A 23,507-nucleotide genomic window follows, 5' to 3' on the forward strand; every position below is an offset into this window, starting at 1 on the left:
GAAACACATCATAGGCGAGTCAGTAAGAGAAAAGGGCAGGAAAAATAGAGTGTAAATAGGGATATTCTTGCCTGTCCCAAAATTAAATCTATGGACCGGCCAATCACTGAAGTTTTCTAAAGCTGCAGTTTGCACTAAGAGGATCTAGAGCATGGAGAAAAATATTTTAAAAAGAACAATGATTCACCTTACTTTTTGTAACTTCTCTGAGAATTAAAGAAAATGTGATTTATATTAAGGTTAGAAGAATAAAAGGAAAATGCATAGAATAATTTTTGGCATGGGGAAAATAAATCACCTTCTAATATGACCACAATATAATCTTTGTATGTATGCATTCTATACTTGTACTTCTATGTTAATATCTAGAGCCTTTTGATAAGTTGAGATTTAAATAGAAATTAATGCAAAATTTCTGAATAAGGAAGAAGAATAAAGAAATTCAATGAGATATTTTAATAGATTTTGCAGATTAAGCAAAAAGTGTTGTTTGAAGGTAAACAAAAATAAATGTGTTGAACAATTATCCTGTCTGGTAAATGCAGAACATGGTGAGTGGCTGACTGCTTCATCTTAGACAACAGAGCTAGCGAAGGTTCAGTGTAAACTGCTTGGGGCTGGAAAATAGTAGCAGAGAGATGTCCTACTCTAAGAGGACAGAGATGGCTGCATCGGCGGAAAAGTGACAAATCTTTCTTATTCCAGGAAGAGAAAGTTTGCTTGGTATTTCCTTCTGTTCCTCATTATAGATGCCAGGCCAAAGTTCTCTTTGGAATTACAGACTGTTGAGCCTGAGAACTTTCAGTTTTTAAGCTGTCAGACACTAAGGGTCTACAAAGAAGCATGAGGGAGAAGCTGAGACATTGTAGAGAAGATGTATGAAGCTGACAATATCTAGACTCAAAGGATGAGGCAAGTGAAGAATCTTCACAAGGACAGTCAATAGGCTTAGACAGGGCTAAAATAAAACAGAGAACAGAAGGGGCTGGTTATCCCATAGGGCCTAGCTTCTGTGCCCAACGCCATCAGTCAAGGGTATCGCATACACAGCATTAGTAGAGGCAAGCACAATGGAGACTGTTCAGGGAAAGTAAAACCAGATGTTAAAATTGCATTTTCAAAAGGGAAAAAGAACTTGTTTTTTAGTGAAAGCCAAAGCCACTGATGGTAAATGCCTTGGGCTGCATTGATGGGTTTGCTATGGGCTCTCAGAGATAGGTGCCAAAGCATCATAAAATTAGGAAAACAGTTACTATTTTCTAAAAATGTTTTATGGATGTATAGTTGAATTACAGTGTTGTTTAATTTCAAATGTGCAGCAAAGTGACTCAATTACACATATATATATCCACTCTTTTTTTTCTTTTTTAAAGATTCTTTTGCCATATAGATTATTCAGGATATTGAGCAAAGTTCCCTGTGCTATACAGCAGGTTCTTATTAGCTATCTATTTTATATATAGTATTGTGTATATGTCAATCCCAATCTCTCAATATATCCCTTCCCCTCACTTATCCCATGGTAACCATGTTTTTTTCTATATCCCTGCCTCTACATCTGTTTTATAAATAAGTTCATTTGTACCTTTTTTTTTTTCCCCTCAGATTCTACATATAAGAGGTACGGTAGTATATTTGTCTTTGTGTCTAATTTACTTCACCAAGTATGATAGTCTCTAAGTCCATGCATGTTGCATTATTTTGTTCTTTTTTATGGCTGAGTGATATGCCATTGTACATATGTACTACACCTTCATTATCCAGTAATATTTGATAGAATATTTTGCAAAATGTGATTATGTAGAAACCACATTTAGAGAAAGAAAAAACAAGCAAGAAATGATACATAGAAATGAAGAGGATATATTGCAAATTATTACTAATTAAATACACATGACATGTACTAGATGTCTGAAGTAAATGTATTTTAATATTGTTTTGTGGGAAGGCATATGGAAAGAGCTTCAAAAATAACAGTGACCTTATTTTATGTACTGGGGGCTTCCCTGGTGGCTCAGAGATTAAAGCATCTGCCTGCAATGTGGGAGACCTGGGTTTGATCCCTGGGTGGGGAAGATCCCCTGGACAAAGAAATGGCAACCCACTTCAGTATTCTTGCCTGGAGAATCCCATGAAAGGGGGAGCCTGGTGGACTACAGTCCATGGGGTTGCAAAGAGTTGAACACGACTGAGCAACTTCACTTTCACTTTATTTTATGTATATATACATATATATTCCCTCTTGCCATATATATATATATATATATATATATGGGAAGAGGGAATAAAAGAGGGAATGAATATACATATGTACCCTTTTCCATTCCTTCTTTCCATATAATGCATGCTTATTTTACTATTAAAATATTGCATATTTTCAATTTAAAATATTATACATTATTAAATAAATACGAAGTTAAATTAATGGTGAGCCTTCAGGGCCAAATCAGCTGTCAGGGATTAAAAGATAGCCTAGAAACAATAAATTAATTCAAGAACATTACTGAAAGGAAGCTTATGAAAATCCATAGATATTTACTCTGAATTTTCTCTATTTTTATTGTATAATATATAGTAAATATTTCTTTCTCTGCTCTTTTGCTGTTTAATTTTTTAGTGTCTTCAATGAAAATCCATCAAAGCTCTTGTCAGAGATGACCGGACTTGTGGGGTACACACTGTTGTTCTAGAATTTTATGCCTTTGACTACTGGGAAATGTTTCTTACATAAGAACTGTAAGAGGTAATCTCCTCTATGAGATTAGAGGAAAGGTGTATCATATACTGATGGTTCTGCTTATGTTCATCAGGGGTAACTTTGAGTAATAAAGCAGGGAAACAGAAAATATTCCTGTTTTTCAAGAGTCACCATGGTGGTCTGGAATAACAGTGATACTATGGAACCTATATTTATTCTGAGGGGTTTTCCTGGACTGGAGTATGTTCATTCACATCTCTCCATCCCATTCTGCCTCGCATATTTGTTAGCATTTATTGGTAATGCTACCGTCCTCTCTGTTATTTGGACAGAGTCCTCACTCCACCAGCCCATGTATTACTTTCTCTCTATGTTGGCACTAACTGACCTAGGTATGTCCTTCTCCACACTGCCCACCATGCTTGCTGTATTGTGTTTGGATGTTCGGGAGATCCAGGCAAGTGCTTGCTATGCCCAGCTCTTCTTCATCCACACTTTCACATTCCTGGAGTCCTCAGTGCTGCTGGCCATGGCCTTCGACCGCTTTGTTGCTATTTGCCATCCACTGCACTACACCACCATCCTCACCAACAGTGTAATAGGCAAGGTTGGTTTGGCCTGCTTGCTGAGAAGCATGGGAGTTGTACTACCCACACCTTTGCTGCTGAGACACTATCACTGCTGCCATGCCAGTGCCCTCTCCCATGCCTTCTGTTTGCACCAGGATGTTCTGAAGTTATCCTGTTCAGGTGCCAGGATCAGCAGTGTTTATGGACTGAGTGTAGTTATTGCCACACTGGGCGTGGATTCTGTCTTTATACTTCTTTCTTATGTCCTGATTCTGAAGGCTGTGCTGGGCATCGCCTCTCATGAGGAGCAGCTAAAGGCACTCAACACATGTGTGTCTCATATGTGTGTGGTGCTCATCTTCTTTGTGCCAGTTATTGGCGTATCAATGGTCCATCGCTTTGGGAAGCATTTGTCTCCCATAATCCACATCCTTCTGGCGGACATATACCTGCTTCTTCCCCCAGTGCTTAACCCTGTTGTCTACAGCATCAGGACAAAGCAGATTCGTCTAGGAATCCTCTGCAAGTTTGGGATAAGGAGGAGGTTTTAAGTACCTCTAACCTTTGGTTTTCCCACTGAAAATCACAAGGCAGCTTCTCAAGTAGATGAGAAGTACATTATTGAAGGCTGGTCATCTGGTTAAATTCCTAATTCTTTCCCTTCCTATATACATGATTTCAGATAATCACTAACCCTTATGAAATTCATATTTTTCATAGCAAAATTGTAAGTATGACCTTTTCTATCCCCAAGGTAATTATGAGATATACGATAGACAATGTATGTAAAAGAGATTATTTTGAAAAAGTTTACTATTTGTTAATATTATTAAATTTTTATTAATGATTATAATAACTTTCATTATGTAATATAACTAAGTTCATAAGTTTCTCATGTTTATGATCTAAAATTCAGGATCAATCTCTCTTTCTCCATTTTATTTTGCTTCTCATGCCAAAATGTCACAATATTGTAACAAAAATATTTCTGACTTTTGGGGTAGGTTTGGAACTTGTCTTCCTGGGAGGAATTTGAACTGCTACAGTCACTGTTGGCTATGAAATAAGTCCTCACCTCATCATTGGTTGGCACCAACTGACCTAAGTATGTGCCTATCCACACTTCCCATCATGCTTGCTGTGCTATGTTTGGAGAATGTTTGGGAGATCCAGGCAAGTGCTTGCTATGTCCAGCTCTTCTTCATCCACACATTCACATTCCTGGAGGCCTCAGTGTTGCTGGCACTGGGAGAAAGATGGGTTCTTTCTCCCAACCCCATTGTAGGTCTATCTGCTCCTTCAACTTGCCATCAAATGCTGGGACAGACACATGGAGTTGCCCAATAAATCCTGATAGCACATGTCTAAATACATGGGCAAATGTGTAGTTTTCCTGTTCAGTACTATAGCTCAGAATTTCATGTCTAAATCCATGAGTGTATTGGGATTGGCGTGTGATAATCACTCTCATTTTTTAATAGTATTCTTTCCTCTTCTTCATGTCTGTGTGGATTGCTAATATTAGTGTCATTCTCAGTTCCCTTATTGTAGATAATTTGCTACTTTTTTTTTCGTTAAAATGACATACATTTGGTTTCATCAGTGATATTTTGTTATTCCTATATATTCAGTTTCTTTTTAGCTGTATTGCAATTTTTTTTTTATCATGGGGTCATTACTAGTATAATAACATGTCACCATGGGGCTAGTATTCCCCAATCAGCATGAATGTTCATAAAATATTTGTTTATATTAACACTACTGTCTTTTCATGCTCCCAATAAATATACACTGAGAAACATGAAACATATGTCGTAGCAATTACTGCTTTCAATAGTGTGGATATATAAAAAGTGGAATGGATGATCTAAATGTTAAGAAATTAATATTTAATAGAGGTATACATGTAGAAAGCTTAGAAAAATCAACAGAAGTCATTGAAACATTGTTATTAAAGAGTGGCCAATTTTACTTAAGGGTTAAGGAATCAGGTATTGTGGTAGTTGACACTCAGCAGTGCCTCATGGGTCAAATTCAGTCCTACCTCCTGAATAAAGTGTGAAAGAAATTGGTATGCTTAAGCTGGCTGGTTTTGCCTTATGAAAGCTAACCATGCATATCTCATTTCAACTGCACGTTCTGTAATGTCACATTGGTAGTTTGAAGTTGGTCATGATTGGTCATGATGGGAGTATTTCCACAACAGAAACTGACAGATACTACACATCAGGGCTTTTCAAAACTCTCCCAGAGAATGACAGTCCCTTTGCAGTTCGCCTGAAACTATTACAGCACTGTTGATTGGCTATACTACAGTGAAAACTAAAAAGATAAAAAAGGAAAAAACAAAAACAAACAATCTCACGTACATTACTCTAGAAAACAAAGTACTTTGTATTTTACTCTTAATGACTGGTTAAGTCATCAAGTGTTTACTAGCACACCACTGGACAAGGTATTCCAAGAAGAAGAGGCAGAATGAAGAATAAAAAGAGCATGTGTTAATAACATTCTCCAACTTCCAGGAGAAGTTTAAGACTTGGTGCAGCCACTACAGAGAACAGTATGGAAGTTCCTTCAAAAACTAACAATAGAGCTACCATTTGACCCTGAAATCCCACTCCTGGGCATATATCCAGAGAAAAACATGATCCAAAAGGATACATGCACCCCAGTGTTCATTGCAGCACTGCTTACAATAGCTAAGACATAGAGACAACCAAAATGTCTATCAACAGAGGAATGGATTAAGAAGACTTGGTATGTATGTGCTTAGTTGCTCAGTCATGTCTGGCTCTTTGTGACCCCATAGATTGTAGCCCATCAGGCTTCTCTGTCCATGGGGATTCTTCAGGCAAGAATACTGGAGTGGGTTGCCATGCCTTCCTCCAGGGGATCTTCCCAACTCAGGAATTGAACTCAGATCTCCTGCACTGCAAGTGGATTCTTTACCATCTGAGCCATGAGGGAAGCCCAGAAGATGTGGTATATATACATACATACAATGGAATATATTACTCAGCCATTGAAATAAATGAAATAATGCCATTTGCAGCAACATGGATGGAGCTTGGCTTCCCTGGTAGCTCAGATGGTAAAGAATCTGCCAATAATGCAGGAGACCCTGGTTCAACTCCTGGGTCAGGAAGATTCACTGGAGAAAGGATAGACTACCCACTTCAGTATTCTTGGGCTTTCCTGGTGGCTCAGCTGGTAAAGAAGCCACTTGCAATGTGGGAGACCACCTGCAATGCGGGATGGACCTAGAGAGTATCATACTGAGTGAAGTAAGTCAGAGAGAGAAGGAAATCCCTTATATGGGTAATCTAAAAAGACATGATACAAATGAACTTAATATGTTTATTAAGTTCATTAAACTGAAACAGAAGCAAACTCACAGATTTAGAGGACAAACTTATGGTTGCCAAGGCAGGAGCAGGAGGGAGGGAATGATGGAGGAAAGTGATAGAGAGTTTGGGATGGACATGTACACACTGTTATATTTAAAATGGATAATCAACAAGAACCTACTTTATAGCACATGGAGCTCTGCTCAATATTATGTGGTGGTCTGGATGGGAGGGAAGTTTGGGGGAGAATGGATACATGTATATGTTTGATTGAGTCCCTTTGCTGTCCATATGAAACTATTATAGCACTGTTAACTGGCTATACTCCAGTGCAAAATAAAAAGCTAAAAAAAAAAGCAAAACAAAACCTCTCTCACATACATTACTCCAGAAGAGAAAGGACTCTGTATTTTTTTCTTGATAGCTGGACATTATGTACCAGATAAAAGGAACAGCTTTAAATAGACACTTGTTAATGTGTGGTAAGGCATGGGGGAGGGAAAGCATCCTGTAGTTCTGTGATTAGGTCTCAGTCTTTTAGTGAGTCTAAAGAGTTCACAGAGCCCCTGGACTGAGAACTTCACAAGTGTTTCTCTTTTATTTTTTAATTCTCTCCCTAACATGGAATAGGAAGGCTAGTGCAGGCTGGAGTTGGGTATTCCTTCCTCCAGGACAGTTAGGAGCTGATAATGCCCCGGCAGTTTAGCCTCTGATTAACTAGTTTCTCCCTATGACTGGCCTTCTTGAAAAGAACAAGTGCTCTGGCATACTTCAAAATGGTCCCTTTCCCCTTCTCTCTACAGGGAGCACAAGGGAATTTTTCTCACATTTACTATGGAAACTTAGAAAAACTCCTGAAGGTAAATATCACAATATTTTAGGGAACCCCTATTACAGGGTTCCCGTGGGGTTTTTTTAACTCTCAGACTCGTTCACTCTGAGTCCCTAGCACTCTATCAGTGACAGCTCAGGTTTCCTACTCCACCAGTTGTTCTCAGTTGCTTCTGAGCCTGGACTCCCAGATTGGGAATTTGGCATGATCATCTCCTTTTCCAGAGCAGAAGACAGTCTTTCAAGGGCAGTGACATCATTTACCTTCCTTGGAGTTCACATTAAAGGAAAAAAAAAAAAATTAGTCCTGAGGGAATGGACTAGTCAAAGGGGGACATTCCTTTTAGAGTATTTAAAAGCACCCAAGTGTAGTGCTGATCAAGCACCTCGCTGGGCAGAGCCAAGAACCTTGAACACAAAAATATGCTATCTTGGCTCTGGAGTTGCAAATGCCCTGCTCAGGACACCTATGATTCCCTAAAGAACTATCTGCATCAAGATCCACTGTATTTTTATTATTCTCTTATGCCCATATTCAGTGGCTTTCTCTACCTGTAAGTAATTCCCGTGCTTGGCAGACTGGAGATCCAGCCAACCTGTCTATACCTGAAAGAAGTCTTCAAAGGTGAAAAAATGGGTAATGAATTAATATCTAATATATTTGAAGAATTTAGAAAGTAGACAGAGAAGTCAAGTGATAGGAGACCATAGCTTTGTGAAATGACTGTTTTGGGATAGGTCAGAGGTACAGATTGTCATGTCCCTGAAAGGGACAATTGTCCCAAGCAATTGTCCTCTGAAGCTTTTCAGAAGAGCTCTGGGATGGTATTATTAACTCATGTCCAGGCATAGATAGAACATATGATGGGGACCCATGTACTAAAACCTCTGGTTTCTGAAAACACTGCTATCTGATATTAACTAAAAACGATAATGTTAAAAATGACAACAATGATGATTTGAGTATCCCCCCTATCTCATTCTCAAGTAAATCATGCACTGCTGCTGCTGCTAAGTTGTTTCAGTCGTGTCCGACTCTGTGCGACCCCATAGATGGCAACGTACCAGGCTCCCCCATCCCTGGGATTCTCCAGGCAAGAACACTGGAGTGGGTTGCCATTTCCTTCTCCACTGCATGAAAGTGAAAAGTGAAAGTGAAGTTGCTCAGTCATGTCCGACTCTTTGCGACCCCATGGACTGCAGCCTACCAGGCTCCTCCATTCATGGGATTTTCCAGGCAAGAGTACTAGAGTGGGTGCCATTTCCTTCTCTAAAATCATGCACACTTAGCAATATTATTGGGTTGGCCAAAAAGATCATTTAAGTTTTTCCATAAGCTCTTAAAATACAAGCCAAAAAGAGAATTAAGCAAAATGATTCTGAAGAAAAGCCCTGAGGAGTAACATCTTATAAGTGATAACTTGGGCACTCCAGGTTACACCTGATTTTGGTTACTGGTGCACAGGCTGATATGCTTAAGATTGTGGCTACTTCAGCATTTCCATTACCATTTTGCTTCACTTAAGCCCCAAGTGTCTCCTAGGTCTTGGAAACTGTGCCAAAATTTCAGATATATTTTCTTAAATCTTTTAAATATTATATAAAGTTATACAGTTCCCAATTTTATGCTCAAAAATTTTCTTAATCTTCCAAAGTGACAGAACCAGTGAATGCCAATTATCTCCAGACTTTCTGTTACTCTGGAGAAACAGCCACTGGGAGCTGACTGCTTACGTCTGTATCAGACAGACTCCTCTATGGAAAATGGACTAGGAATATACTAAGTCAGAGACTTTTCTACAAAGTAGAAGAAAGTGATCTTAGAGGGAAGACCTGGAATATGTAGGCAGGATAGAATTTCTGAACGTATTCAAAGATTTGAGGAAGGGTATCAAGGACAAAGAAAATAAGTGTGTGTAAGACTCAAAGGGATGACAATTATCGTTCAGTGATGATAAAAGAGATCAGGAGAAATTTGTGATATAAAAAGCTAGGAAATAAAGGGAGATGTAAAAGACCAGTATTACCTAATATGCTATGATTAGCATAGTATACAAACCACAGGACAAGAATATATAAAGCAATTATTCTAGTTGAATCTGTTCCTACAAAGGAAGGAAAATGGTATCAGAGAGAAAATTTCCTTTGATCTCTATAGAGAGAGAAGAAATTATTTACTTACTTTTTTTTTTTAAGTGTGTCAGAGGAAACTATAAAGTGTAATTGAATTAGTGCAACAGGGTAGATCGGGGGTCATATGACATCAATATAGTACAAATATGGTTGAATTTTTCACTTTTTGTTAAAATGTCTTTCTTATGTCTTCTAAGATTATGTCCAAGATCTTTATATTTATGCATAAATTCCTTCTGAAATTTTGGTCCATATATGCAGTCTTAATTCCAATAACCATCTGAAAAGCCTACATACCCTATGCATGTGTGTTAAGTCACTTCAGTCCTGTCCAGCTCTTTGTGACTCTATGGACTGTAGTCTGCCAGAGTCCTCTAGCCATGGATTCTACAGGTAACAATACTGGAGTGGGTTTGCATGCCCTCCTCCAGAGGATCTTCCCAGACCAGGGATTGAATCTGCATGTCCTGAGGTTCCTTCATTGCAGGCAGATTCTTTACTTCTGAGCCACAGGGGACTTCTGTCCCTAACCTATAGCTTTATTCAATTATAGTCACTTACCTCTCTTACCTTCAATTATATTAATACCTCTCTGCATTTACATGTGTGTCGATCAGCATAGACCACCCAACACAGTCCTTTGTTTCCATCTAACTCATGTTTGTCATTTGAGACCTAATGCAAGAATTACTTTTAGCAAATCTTCTCTGACCTCTCTGCATTGTTAGTTTCCTCTTTCTGTATTTTAAAGGGCCTTGCATTAAACTAACACTTTATTTTAATTTTAGCTCTCTCTATCCACTAGATTGTAAGTATCTGAAGGCATTTCTCATATTAGGTTGGTCAAAAGGTTCATTTGGGTTATTCTGCAAGATGTTAGGGAAAAATCTGAATGAACAATTTCGCCAGACCAATATATTTCTCTATATTTTAGCTTACCCAGATTTCCTTTAATAGAATATGTTCTCAATAAACGCACAATGAAGAAAATTAAATAAGTTGTAAAATAAGAAATACAGGTGGTAATTATACATAATGAGCATAGGAGTGATTGAAAATAGTAAACAGAGCAAAATACATCAGAGCGTTGTTTCTTTGTGCATTTCACCCTAATTGTTCTGTGTTTTTGTCTCCCCACCTAGACTGAAAGTGCCTCCATCAGCACAATGTCTGTCTTCAATGACTCTGTCCTATACCCCTGCTTCCTCCTGACAGGCTTCTCAGGCCTGGAAAGCAGATATGGCTTAATTTCCCTCCCTATTTTTTTGGTTTATGCCACCTCAGTTGCAGGGAACATTACCATCCTATTTATCATCAGAACTGAGCCTTCTTTCCACCAACCAATGTACTACTTTCTATCAATGCTGGCGTTTACTGATCTGGGCCTATCCACTACAACTTTGCCTACCATGTTCAGCGTTTTCTGGTTCCATGCCCGGGAGATCTCTTTCAATGGTTGTCTGGTCCAGATGTACTTCATTCATGTTTTCTCAATTATTGAGTCAGCTGTGCTTTTGGCTATGGCCTTTGACCGCTTGGTAGCAATCCGAGCACCCCTGCATTATGCAGCCATTTTAACCAATGATGTAATCATTGGGATTGCTTTGGCAATCACTGGAAGGGCCTTGGCTCTGGTCTTTCCAGCTTCCTTCCTCTTAAAAAGGCTTCAATATCGTCCTGTCAATATTCTCTCCTACCCCTTCTGCCTGCACCAAGACCTCATCAAGACAACTGTATCCAGCCGTCGGGTCAGCAGCATCTATGGCCTCATGGTGGTCATCTGCTCCACGGGACTTGATTCAGTCCTCCTCCTCCTTTCCTATATTCTCATCCTTGGCACAGTTTTGAGTATAGCCTCCAGGACAGAGAGAGTGAAAGCTCTTAATACCTGCATCTCTCATATCTGTGCTGTACTCACTTTCTATACACCAATGATTGGACTATCTATGATCCATCGCTATGGGCAGAATGCTTCCCCATTTGTCCATGTGTTCATGGCCAATGTCTATTTGCTGGTGCCACCCCTCATGAACCCCATTGTCTATAGTGTCAAGACCAAGCAGATTCGTGACAGAATCCTCAAGAAATTCAACCAACAGAAAGTTTGAAAGAAACTCTAAAACACACCTTTCTCTTTCCCTTCTTTATGTTAATGATTTCATATTAATGTAGATATTTGATTTTAAATATTAAAATTGATATTTTGTTTTTAAGATAATAGTAGTAGTATGTGAGTGCATGCTCAAATGGGTCTGACTCTGCCATCCCATGGACTGTAGCCCTCCAGGCTCTTCTGTCAATGATATTATCCAGGAAAGAATACCAGAGTGGATTGCCATTTACTGGGTTTCCCTGATAGCTCAGTTGGTAAAGAATCAGCCTGCAATGCAGGAGATCTCAGTTCAATTCCTGGGTCATGAAGGTCTGCTGGAGAAGGGATAGGCTACCCACTCCAGTATTCTTGGACTTCCCTTGTGGCTCAGCTGGTAAAGAATCTGCCTGCAATGCGGGAGACCTGGGTTCAATCCCTGTGTTGGGAAGATCCCCTGGAGAAGGGGAAGGCTACCCACTCCAGTATTCTGGCCTGGAGAATTCCATGAACTGTATAGCCCACAGGGCTGCAAAGAGTCACAAACAACTGAGCGACTGTCACCTTCACTTTCAACTTGCCATTTCCTACTCAAGGGTATTTCCTTGACCCAGGGATCAAAACCACATCTCCTGCATCTCTTTCATTGCCAGGTGGATTTTTTACCACTGCATCACCTGGGAAGTCCAATAGTATTATAGTAGTATGATAATGCAATAATAGTAACCTGTATTTTTTCACTATACAGAATAAAAACATGATTTGATTTATATTCATATTGACATACTAGAGAATATGCTCACTAAATCCAGGTTAGACTATTCTTAACAGAACTATGATTTTAATAATTAGCAGTAAATGTTTATGAGACTAAAAGGGTCATCAAGACAACATTCTAGTGAAGTTATTAGTTATAACTTGTGAAGTCCTTAATTTATGAAAAGGATTTGTATTTCAAGATGACTTCAAGTATAATATAGGGGCTTGCCTCATAGCTCAGTTGGGTAAGAATCCACGTGCAATGCAGGAGACCCTGGTTCGATTCCTGGGTTGGGAAGATCCACTGGAGAAGGGATAGGCTACCCACTCTAGTATTCTTGCGCTTCCCTTGTGGCTCAGCTGGTAAAGAATCTGCCTGCAATGTGGGAGACCAGGGTTTGATCTCTGGGTCGGGAAGATCCTCTGGAGAAGGGAAAGGCTACCCACTCTAGTACTATGGTCTGGATAATTCCATGGACTAAGTCCATGGGGTCGCAAAGAATCAGACACAACTGAGATACTTTCACTTCAAGTATAATATAGACTCTATAGTCTAGATCAACACTATTTCTCACAAAATTGACCTTAATATAGAAACCCATGGTGGATGCATGTTGATGTATGGCAAACCAATACAATATTGTAAAGTAAAAATAAATAAATAAAAGAAAAAGTATTTTAAAGTATTTTAAAAGTCTTTGTTCAAGGGAGAAAAAAAAACATTACCATCAGAAAAGACTTCTATCAAAAGAAAATTATAACTGAATGAATATAGCACACTTTCATAAACATAAAAGAAAGAAAACTTGAGCCAAATTAATTGAACTGATTTGGTTAGCTCTCAAATAATCCAGAAACCATAGGTTCTGTGTGTAGGAACCAGGAAGGCCTTTCTTCACTGAGTGGTATAGATACTTCTGAGACCCAAATTTTCATCCATTTTCTGCTTGTTTTTAACCTATTAGTTATTGAAAAAAATATCTTAAAGTCTCCAAATATCATAGTGGATTTCTCTATTTCTCCTTGTCATTCTATCAGTTTTACCTCAGAATTTAGTGCTTTGTTGTCCGGTGCATAGATATTAAGATTTATTATCTTTGAAATTATTTTATCAAAATGTAATATCCCTGATACTTGTTCTCATTTTCTGAAATTAATATAGCTTATCCCATTTTCTTTGGATTAACGATAGGATTGCATATCTTTCTCCACTTCTTTACTTTAAAAAATGTATGTCTTTAGTATGGAGGTTTTTTAAAAAACTAAAAATAGAGTTACCAGATGATCCAGCAATCTCAATCTTGGGCATATATCTGGAAAAGATGAAAACTCTAATTCAAGAAGATTCATGCATCTCAGTGTTCATAGCAGTACTATTTACAATAGCCATGACATGAAAGCAACTTAAATGTCCATAGACAGAAGAATGAATAAAGAAGATGTGTGACATATATATATATATATATATACACACACACACACACACATATGTATATATATATACATACAATGGAATATACACTAAGTCATAAAAAAGAATGAAATCATGCCATGTGTAGCAACATGGATGGACCTAGAGACTGTAATTATCATACTAAGTGAAGTAAATCAGACAGAAAGAGACAAGCATCATATGATATCGCTTGTATATGGAATTTAGAAAAAAAATGATACAAAGGAACTTATTTACAAAACAGAAATAGACTCATAGATACAGGAAAAAACTTAGGGTTACCAAAGGGGAAAGCAAGGTGGAGGGATAAATTAGAAATCTGGGATTAACAGATAAATGCTACTATATATAAAACATAACCAATAAGGACCACTTGCTTTAGTCGTGTTCAACTCTATGTGACTCGATGGACTGTAACCTGCTAGGCTCCTCTATCCACAGGATTCTCCAGGCCAGAAAACTGGAATGGATTGCCGTGCCCTTCTCCAGGGGATCTTCTCAATTCAGGGATTGAAACCATGCCTCTTATAAATATTCTGCATTGGCAGGCAGGGCCTTTACCACTAGTGGTACCTGGGAAGCCCCAGTGTATAGCACAGGAACTCTTTTTAATACTTTAAAATAACCTGCAATGAAAATTAATCTGAAAAAGAATATATCCCAAGGAACTACTAGTCTACTTTCTGGTCTAACAAATGTCCCTATTTTGGATTTTCCTATGAATGTAATTCTGTTCTGTATCGAGCCCATCTTTAGTCTTTCCCATTCTGTTGAAGATATTAAGAGGAGGTGGCAAGAATACACAGAAGAACTGTACAAAAAGGATATTCATGACCAAGATAATCTCAACGGTGTGATCACTCACCTAGAGTCAGACATCATGGAATGTGAAGTCAGGTGGGCCTTAGAAAGCATAACTACAAACAAAGCTAGTGGAAGTGATGGAATTCCAGTAGAGTTATTTCAAATCCTGTAAGATGATGCTGTGAAAGTGCTGCACTCAATATGCCAGCAAATGTGGAAAACTCAACAGTGGCCACAGGGCTAGAAAAGGTCAGTTTTCATTCCAATCCCAAAGAAAGGCAATACCAAATAATGCTCAAACTATGGCACAATTGCACTCATCTCACACACTAGTAAAGTAATGCTCCAAATTCTCCAACCCAGGCAGCAATACATAAACTGTGAACTTCCAGATGTTCAAGCTGGTTTTAGAAAAGGCAGAGGAACCAGAGATCAAATTGCCAACATCCGTTGGATCATGGAAAAAGGAAGAAAGTTCCAGAAAAACATCTATTTCTGCTTTATTGACTATGCCAAAGGCTTTGACTGTGTGGATCACAATAACCTGTGGAAAATTCTGGAAGAGATAGGAATACCAGACCACCTGACCTGCCTCTTGAGAAACCTATATGCAGTTCAGGAAGCAACAGTTAGAACTGGACATGGAACAAAGACTGGTTCCAAATAGGAAAAGGAGTATGTCAAGGCTGTATATTGTCACCCTGCTTATTTAACTTCTATGCAGAGTACATCATGAGAAATGCTGGGCTGGAGGAAGCACAAGATGGAATCAAGATTGCCGGGAGAAATATCAATAACCTCAGATATGCAGGTGACACAACTCTTATGGCAGAAAGTGAAGAGGAACTAAAAAGCCTCTTGATTAAAGTGAAAGAGGAGAGTGAAAAAGTTGGCTTAAAGCTTAACATTCAGAAAACTAATATCATGGCATCTGGTCCCATGACTTCATGGGAAATAGATGGGGAAACAGTGGAAACAGTGTCAGACTTTATTTTTTTGGGCTCCACAATCACTGCATATGGTGACTGCAGCCATGAAATTAAAAGATGCTTACTCCTTGGAAGGAAAGTTATGACCAGCCTAGATACCATATTAAAAAGCAGAGACATTACTTTGCCAACAAAGGTCTGTCTAGTCAAGGCTATGGTTTTTCCTGTGGTCATGTATGGATGTGAAAGTTGGACTGTGAAGAAAGATGAGTACCGAAGAATTGACGCCTTTGAACTGTGGTGTTGGAAAAGACTCTTGAGAGTCCCTTGGACTGCAAGGAGGTCCAACCAGTCCCTTCTAAAGGACATTAGTCCTGGGTGTTCTTTGGAATGACTGATGTTAAAGCTGAAAGTCCAATACTTTGGCCACTTGATGTGAAGAGTTGACTCATTGGAAAAGACTCTGATGCTGGGAGGGATTGGGGGCAGGAGGAGTAGGGGACGACAGAGGATGAGATGGCTGGATGGCATCACTGACTCGATGGACATGAGTTTGGGTGAACTCCAGGAATTGATGATGGACAGGGAGGCCTGGCGTGCTGCAATTCATGGGGTTGCAAAGAGTCGGACACGACTGAGCAACTGAACTGAACTGAACTTATGAATGCAATTTGCCAACAAAGGTCCATCTAGTGAAGACTATGGTTTTTCCAGAAGTCATGTATGGATGTGAGAGTTGGACTATAAATAATGCTGAGTGCTAAAGAGTTGATGCTTTTGAACTGTGTTGAAGACTCTTGAGAGTCCCGTGGACTGCAAGGAAATCCAACCAGTCCATACTAAGGAAATCAGTCCTGAATCTTCATTGGAAGGACTGATGTTAAACTGAAACTCCAATACTTTGGCCACCTGATGCAAAGAGCTGATTCATTTGAAAAGACCTGTATGCTGGGAAAGATTGAAGGGGATGACAGAGGATGAGATGGTTGGATGGCATCACTGACTCGTTGGACAAGAGTTTGAGTGGGCTCCGGGGATTGGTGATTGTGTCCATGGGGTCACAGGGAGTTGGACACGACTGAACAACTGACCAGAACTGATTACATATAATGCTGATATGTATATTCTTATATATATTTTTGTGTGGATACATTTTCCCTTCGTTTAGATATTTATTTTAGAATGGAATTCTTGGATTATACAGGAACTCTAAACTTAACTGCTTAAAGAATTTTGCCATGTTTTTCCAAAATAGCTTCAAATTTTACATTCTCACAGTAGTGTATAAGGCTTCTAGTTTCTCCACCTCCTCAACAACACTTCTTTCATTTTTTAATTCTAACTGTTTTAGTGAGTATGAAATGATATTTCATTGTGGCTCTATCATTTCACTAATAACAAGCATTTGTTCATATTCGTATTGGCTATTTGTGTATTCTCTTTAAGAAATGTCTATTCAGATCTCAGTTATTTTTAACTGTTTTTTTTTGTGTGTGTGTGTCTTTCTATTATTTTAGATATTTTAGACATAAGGCTCTTATCATATAGATGATTATAGATATGTCCTCCCAATTTTGGTGTTATAATTTCATTTATTGGTGATATCCTTTGAAGCATAAAATTAGTTAATTTTGATGAAGTTTATTTATTTTTTTTTTACTTTTGTAGCTCATGCTTCTGGTGTCCTAATAATACTCTGCCAAATCTGAGATCATTAAAATTTTACTCTATTTTTTATTATAAGAATTTTACAGCTTTATCTCTTTCACTAATACATTTGACTCACTTAAAGTTAATTTTTATGTATTGTGAACTAAGATTTTAATTTTTTTTAAATAAGACTATGTTCAGGTGGCAAGGAGGAGGAAGAGGAGAAGGAGGAGTCTTGAGCTTTCAAGGAGGAGAAAAGGACAAACACATTTTTTTTTTCTCTAAGCCCAGAGTTAATGATTACATAACAAAACAATTCATCCTGCTCAAGGATATGTTTTTCTCTTAAATTCTGTACCAGTGATTACATGATGCTTTTGGACTGTGGTGCTGGAGAAGACTCTTGAGAGTCCCTTGGACTGCAAGGAGATCCAACCAGTCCATTCTGAAGGAGATCAGCTCTGGGATTTCTTTGGAAGGAGTGGTGCTAAATCTGAAACTCCAGTACTTTGGCCACCTCATGTGAAGAGTTGACTCATTGGAAAAGACTCTGATGCTGGGAGGGATTGGGGGCAGGAGAAGAAGGGGATGACAGAGGATGAGATGGCTGGATGGCATCACTGACTCGATGGACGTGAGTCTGAATGAACTCCGGGAGTTGGTGATGGACAGGGAGGCCTGGAGTGCTGTGATTTATGGGGTCACAAAGAGTCGGACACGACTGAGTGACTAAATTGAACTTAACTGAACTTAAGGGAAAAACATATCCTTAAGCAAGATGAGTTGTTTTGTTGTATAATCATTAGCTCTGGGCTTACAGAGAGAGAGAGAGAGAGGAAAAAGTAAAAAATAAAAGAAGTTTACCCTTTCTCCTTCTTGAGAACTCCAGACCTCTATCTCTTCCTTGGGTATCCCAGACTTACCAACCTGCCTAGGAATTGACTCTCTCAGTTATGAGGTTGGAAAAAAACAAACTATCAGTGAAGAGAAAGAGTAAAATCTAAAGCAAAAGAAAAAAAAAAAACTTTTCATATTTTTTAAAACATTTTAAATTAAATTAGTTTATTCTCTGTGTAGAATGTCGGTAACACGTAGAATTGGGCCATATATTCACATGAAGATACAATAATATATATCTTTTCACATATGTCAAGTATAGATGAACTAACTGTTTTATCTCCACTTTTTAACTTCTATTTACATACACTTCAGTCTGCTTTTATATCCTTTGGAGTTTTGGGCCTCTAGAGTAGAATCTTGAAGTTTGTGAGCCATCCCTGGGTACTCAGTCCCAGAGCTCTGTGCAAAGTTGCGGTCTTTTCTTAGAAATGTCTCTTGAATATTCAACCTCTAATATAAATGTGCCCTCCATGCCCTTTTCAGAGTGAGGGGTAAGTACTGTGCCGCTTGATGCTGTGCATAAGACCCCTGCACACATGAAAAAGGTGAATCAGCTGCTGATTTCTGGTGAATAGATCTCTCTAGTAAATGGAGAGACACACGGGCAGAACAGGCTGAGAATGGATCATGTTGCCAGACTGCACTAGGTAGGAAAAAATAATATGTTTTTAAATGGTGATAAGCTTATTCTTTGGAGAAGGAAATGGCAACCCACTCCAGTACTCTTGCTTAGAAAATTCTATGGATGGAGGAGCCTGGTGGTGTACAGTCCATGGGGTCACAAAGAGTTGGACATGACTGAGTGACTTCACTTTCACTTTCAAGCTTATTCTTTAAAATGCTCAGAAAGACCCAAGGCATGAAATATCATCTTGTCAATCACACTACATATAAGATATATTTCTCTGGCAGTAGGAAGGATTGAAGCTAGTGGTGATCCACTGTTGAAGGTGGACTCCTAGAGTTGCTACAAAATAAGCAACAGGGACTCTATAGCCTTGGACTTGGCCATGGCCATCACTTTTCTACTGGACAGTGGCATTTTAATTGCCCAGTTTGCTTATGTATTTACAGATCACAAACAAGAGTCAGTGCACTCGGCAGCAATAGTTCTCTCTCTGTTAGACTGAATTCACAAAAAAGGAAAGTTTGTTTTTTTCACCATGGTATGTTTTCTAAATGGTGTTCAGCCCTGGGATCAGGACTTAGAAGTCTTAACATGAAGATTTTCATTATCAAAGTCCTAGCGTCATATTTTCTCAGTCAATAAATGTGTTAGAAATTTGTGTGAATTAAAATTAAAAAGACATCAAAACTGTTCTCTTTTTCCATTCTTTCACTCTTTCCTACCTACCCTTATACAAACCCAACAAAAAATATTCTCTGCCAATAAACTCAATGTTTATAGAATAACAGAAATGACTTATCATATGGTATGATTTTGTTGTGTTGTAATGACACTCAAGAAGAATGTTAGATCAAAAATAAAAACATCTGAGTTATGTTCAAAAAAAATGTAATAAAGTTAAACAATGACAAGGACAAAAAGAAAGGATCTCTATGCCTTATTTTGAATTACAACTGCTGTAACACAACCCCAGGGCAACTGTCTTTACCTCATTTTGAGTATTTTGAGTGGTTTGATTCATTCTGTAGCTTTATTTTTTAAAAGTGTAGTTGTTTTACACTGCTGTGTCAGTTCCTATTGTACAGCAAAGTGAATGAGCCATGTGTTTACACATATCCCCTCTTTTTTGGATTTCCTTCCCACTTTAACAGTTTAAGAAGGTTCTCTTTTTTCCACACCCTGTTAAGCATTATTTTTTGTAACTTTTTTGATGGGGCCCATTCTGACCAGTGTGAGGTGATATTTTATTGTAGTTTTGATTTGCATTTCTCAGTCAGGACAGTATGGTACTGGCACAAAAACAGAAATATAGATCGATGGAGCAGGCCAGAAAGCCCAGAGATAAACCCACACAACTATGGTTACCTAACCTATAACAAAGGAGGCAAGAATACACAGTGGAGAAAAGATAGTCTCTTCAATAAGTGGTGTTGAGAAAATTGGGCAGCTACATGTAAAAAGAGTGAAATTAGAGACTCCCTAACTCCAATACTTTGGCCACCTCATGTGAAGAGTTGACTCATTGGAAAAGACCCTGATGCTGGGAGGGATTGGGGGCAGGAGGAGAAGGGGACAACAGAGGATGAGATGGCTGGATGGCATCACCGACTTGATGGACATAAGTTTGGGTAAACTCTGGGAGTTGGTGATGGACAGGGAGGACTGGCGTGCTGCGATTCATGGGGTTGCAAAGAGTCAGATTCGACTGAGCGACTGAACTGAACTGAAAACCATATACAAAAATAAAGTCAAAATGGATTCAATACTTAAATGTAAGGCTGGGCACTAAAAAACTCTTAGAGGAAAACAGTCAGAACACTCTTTGTGATAAATCACAGCAAGATCTTTTTTGACCTATCTTCTAGAGTTATAACAATAAAAACAAAAATAAACAAATGGTACCTAATTAAACTGAAAAGCTTTTGCACAGCAAAGGAAACCATAAACAAAGCAAAAAGACAGCGTGAAGAATGGGATAAAATATTTGTAAATGAAGCAACTGACATAGGATTAATCTCCAAAATATGTAAACAATTCTTGTAGCTCAATATTAAAACAAAAAACCCAAATAAAAATTGGGCAGAAGTCCTAAATAGACATTTCTCTAAGGCAGATGTACAGATAGCCAACAAACACATGACAAGATGTTCAACATTCTGCTGTATTTTGAAAGCATTTCTCTAGTATCTTTCTCCACACCTTTAGTTCACTGCTGAGGTAGATTCTTCTCTATTGAGACTCAGATATCCCAGAGAGCTACCAAAAATACCTCCTCTAGTACCAAAATGATCTTTTTAGGCTTTCAGATTTTTCTATCTAGTTCCAGTGTATTGAACTGGTAGGAGGAGTAACCAAGCAAGTGTTGGCTCAACAGCAATGGTAAAATTAACTCAAGTAAAATTAACAGCTGTTCTGAGAGTACCTGATAAGCTATGGACAGAGAAGAGTGTAAATGACACTAGAAAACACTCCCCTTCTCCAACTGATACTCTGTACAGTCTGTAACTCATGAACAATGGTTGCCTCTGCTCCTGGCCAGGCATCTCAAGGAGTCAGTAATTTGTCTGAGAACATGTAGCTGTGTCTTTTATGATCTGATTTGGTGTCTGTGAGAGGCTACTGGGCTTGGGTCAGAATTTTCCCATGTACGTCTCTATGTGAATAATGGGGAATCAGAAGAATTCAGGCTTGAATTGTACAAGCTCCTATACACCTATATCTATAATTTATTTTCATTATGGACCCCTTGAAGGCATTTTTGAATGCCTCTGTAATGCATTAACTTGTTCTCTTGTGTAGTCTTGATTTTTATAGAGTCACTTACCAGAGTGGATTTCCCCAAATAGAATCACATCCAATTCTCTTTCAAAGTGAATGGCATGGTCTAATTATTGGCACTCTGCACTGAGCTTGCTGTAAGCCTTCACATTTGGAATTAGAGCTCAATCAGCAGGCAGAATAAAAACTGAATATGACTCTGACCTGGTATATTAAATGCTAGGGGGAACGACTCCATACATGTGATTCAGTAACAGGCCTACTTACCTAGTAAACATGACATAAACTCTGTGCTGACACACAGAGCTAGGAATTGATGAAACAGATCATTCTCCCTCTGATCTCTCTCTCTCCCCCTCTCTTTCACTTTTTCTGTCGACAGGAGCCAGAGAACCAGATTCACTTTCTTCGACAAGTGACACGATGATATATCACAATGGGAGCACTTTTCATCCAATCACATTTTTCCTCATTGGAATCCCAGATCTGGAAGAGGTCCATAGCCTTGACTAGACGGACGTTTGTTGGCAAAGTAATGTCTCTGCTTTTGAATATGTATTTATGTTGGTCATAACTTTTCTTCCAAGGAGTAAGCGTCTTTTAATTTCATGGCTGCAATCACCATCTGCAGTGATTTTGGAGCCCCCCAAAATAAAGTCTGACACTGTTTCCACTGTTTTCCCATCTATTTCCCATGAAGTGATGGGACCAGATGCCATGATCTTAGTTTTCTGAATGCTGAGTTTTAAGCCAACTTTTTCACTCTCCTCTTTCACCTTCATCAAGAGGCTTTTTAGTTCCTCTTTCTGCCATACAGGTGGTGTCATCTGCATATCTGAGGTTATTGATATTTCTCCCGGCTATCTTGATTCCAGCTTGTGCTTCTTCCAGCCCAGCATTTCACATGATGTACCCTGCGTATAAGTTAAGTTATGTATATGAAAGTGACTTAGAATATATATATATATATGTAGACATATATATATATACTTAAGTATGCACATGCAGATACACATATATGTTTGCACTTCATATCATGTATGAAGTTTTATATTTCCAGAGATTTAACTTTAAGATTTGTATGATATAACTGAAAGACAAGAGTTAAAAGACACATTTAACTTAAAAAAAATTCTTCATAGTCTATTCTTTATATCTTAAACCTGATCATGCTCTTTTTTAAGTATTATCTAAGATATCTGCTTAAATCTAAAGAGATTCAATTTTTGCATTCAAATACATTCCATCAGAATAAGAACTATGTGTACATTTGACTCAGCACTAATGGATAAATGTTACAATAAATTAGAACTTTCACCAAATGTTACAGACTGGTGGCATAAGAGATTTCTCAGTATAGTTTACATAGGTCCAGTGTTTACAAAGGTGGTGCTGTGAGCATATGCCAGGAATTATACCAAGTGCCTGATATCTAGTACTTAATTTATCTTTAAAATGCCTTATGCTCTTGATCCAATTATCATCCCTAATTTTCCAGTTGAGGAAACTGAGACATAGAGATAATTAGTAAATCACTCATGGTGATATAGCCATACATGGGAGTCCAGTGTTTGAACTGAGTCAGATCAATCCCAGGGTTGGCTATTTTGACCATTTGTCTCTATGGCCTCTGTGACATATATATGAACAACTGTAAAAGGGGAACAATCATGGACAGAGGATAGTGGGTCCAAAGACCCCTAAAACTAAGCATTCAATGAACTAAGATACCTGGTCAGTGAAGGGAGACAGGGAGAGCTAAGGCTGAAAATGGAGTCTTCAATGCTAGCATATTATGCTTGAACTTAGAATATGAATTAGGTGCCATTTTGTCTAGAAAACAGCAACCCATAGAATTCGACAACAGAATCTTCCCTAGAGGAACATGTATATTCCCTAGAGAGAATACTTCTTTCTATGGCATATACAAATGATA

The 23,507-nt window shown here is 38.4% G+C and overlaps 2 protein-coding genes and 1 long non-coding RNA gene across 3 annotated transcripts in view; 2 read left to right on the top strand and 1 right to left on the bottom strand.

The window, feature by feature from the left end:
• Positions 1–21,968, bottom strand: part of LOC133261316 (uncharacterized) — a 60,876-nt gene extending 38,908 nt beyond the window's left edge. Inside the window, exon 1 of the long non-coding RNA XR_009741045.1 lies at positions 21,839–21,968. This is a non-coding gene — a long non-coding RNA (uncharacterized LOC133261316). The remainder of the gene's footprint in view (positions 1–21,838) is intronic.
• Positions 2,703–3,818, top strand: LOC133261314 (olfactory receptor 51L1-like). The gene has a single exon (XM_061439810.1). It carries the CDS (start codon positions 2,871–2,873, stop codon positions 3,816–3,818), a length of 948 nt encoding a protein of 315 aa, XP_061295794.1. The 5' UTR covers positions 2,703–2,870.
• LOC133261315 (olfactory receptor 51G2-like) lies at positions 10,618–11,737 on the top strand. The gene has a single exon (XM_061439812.1). The coding sequence runs from the start codon at positions 10,748–10,750 to the stop codon at positions 11,687–11,689; it is 942 nt and encodes a 313-aa protein (XP_061295796.1). The 5' UTR covers positions 10,618–10,747; the 3' UTR covers positions 11,690–11,737.
• Positions 21,969–23,507: the final 1,539 nt, after the last annotated feature.

The sequence above is a fragment of the Bos javanicus genome, chromosome 15 (genome assembly GCF_032452875.1).
Source record: "Bos javanicus breed banteng chromosome 15, ARS-OSU_banteng_1.0, whole genome shotgun sequence".
Lineage (NCBI taxonomy): Eukaryota > Metazoa > Chordata > Mammalia > Artiodactyla > Bovidae > Bos > Bos javanicus.

Coding starts and splice junctions, on each gene's coding strand:
- LOC133261314 (XM_061439810.1), top strand. CDS start 2,871: ATGGTGGTCTGGAATAACAGTGATACTATGGAACCTATATTTATTCTG.
- LOC133261315 (XM_061439812.1), top strand. CDS start 10,748: ATGTCTGTCTTCAATGACTCTGTCCTATACCCCTGCTTCCTCCTGACA.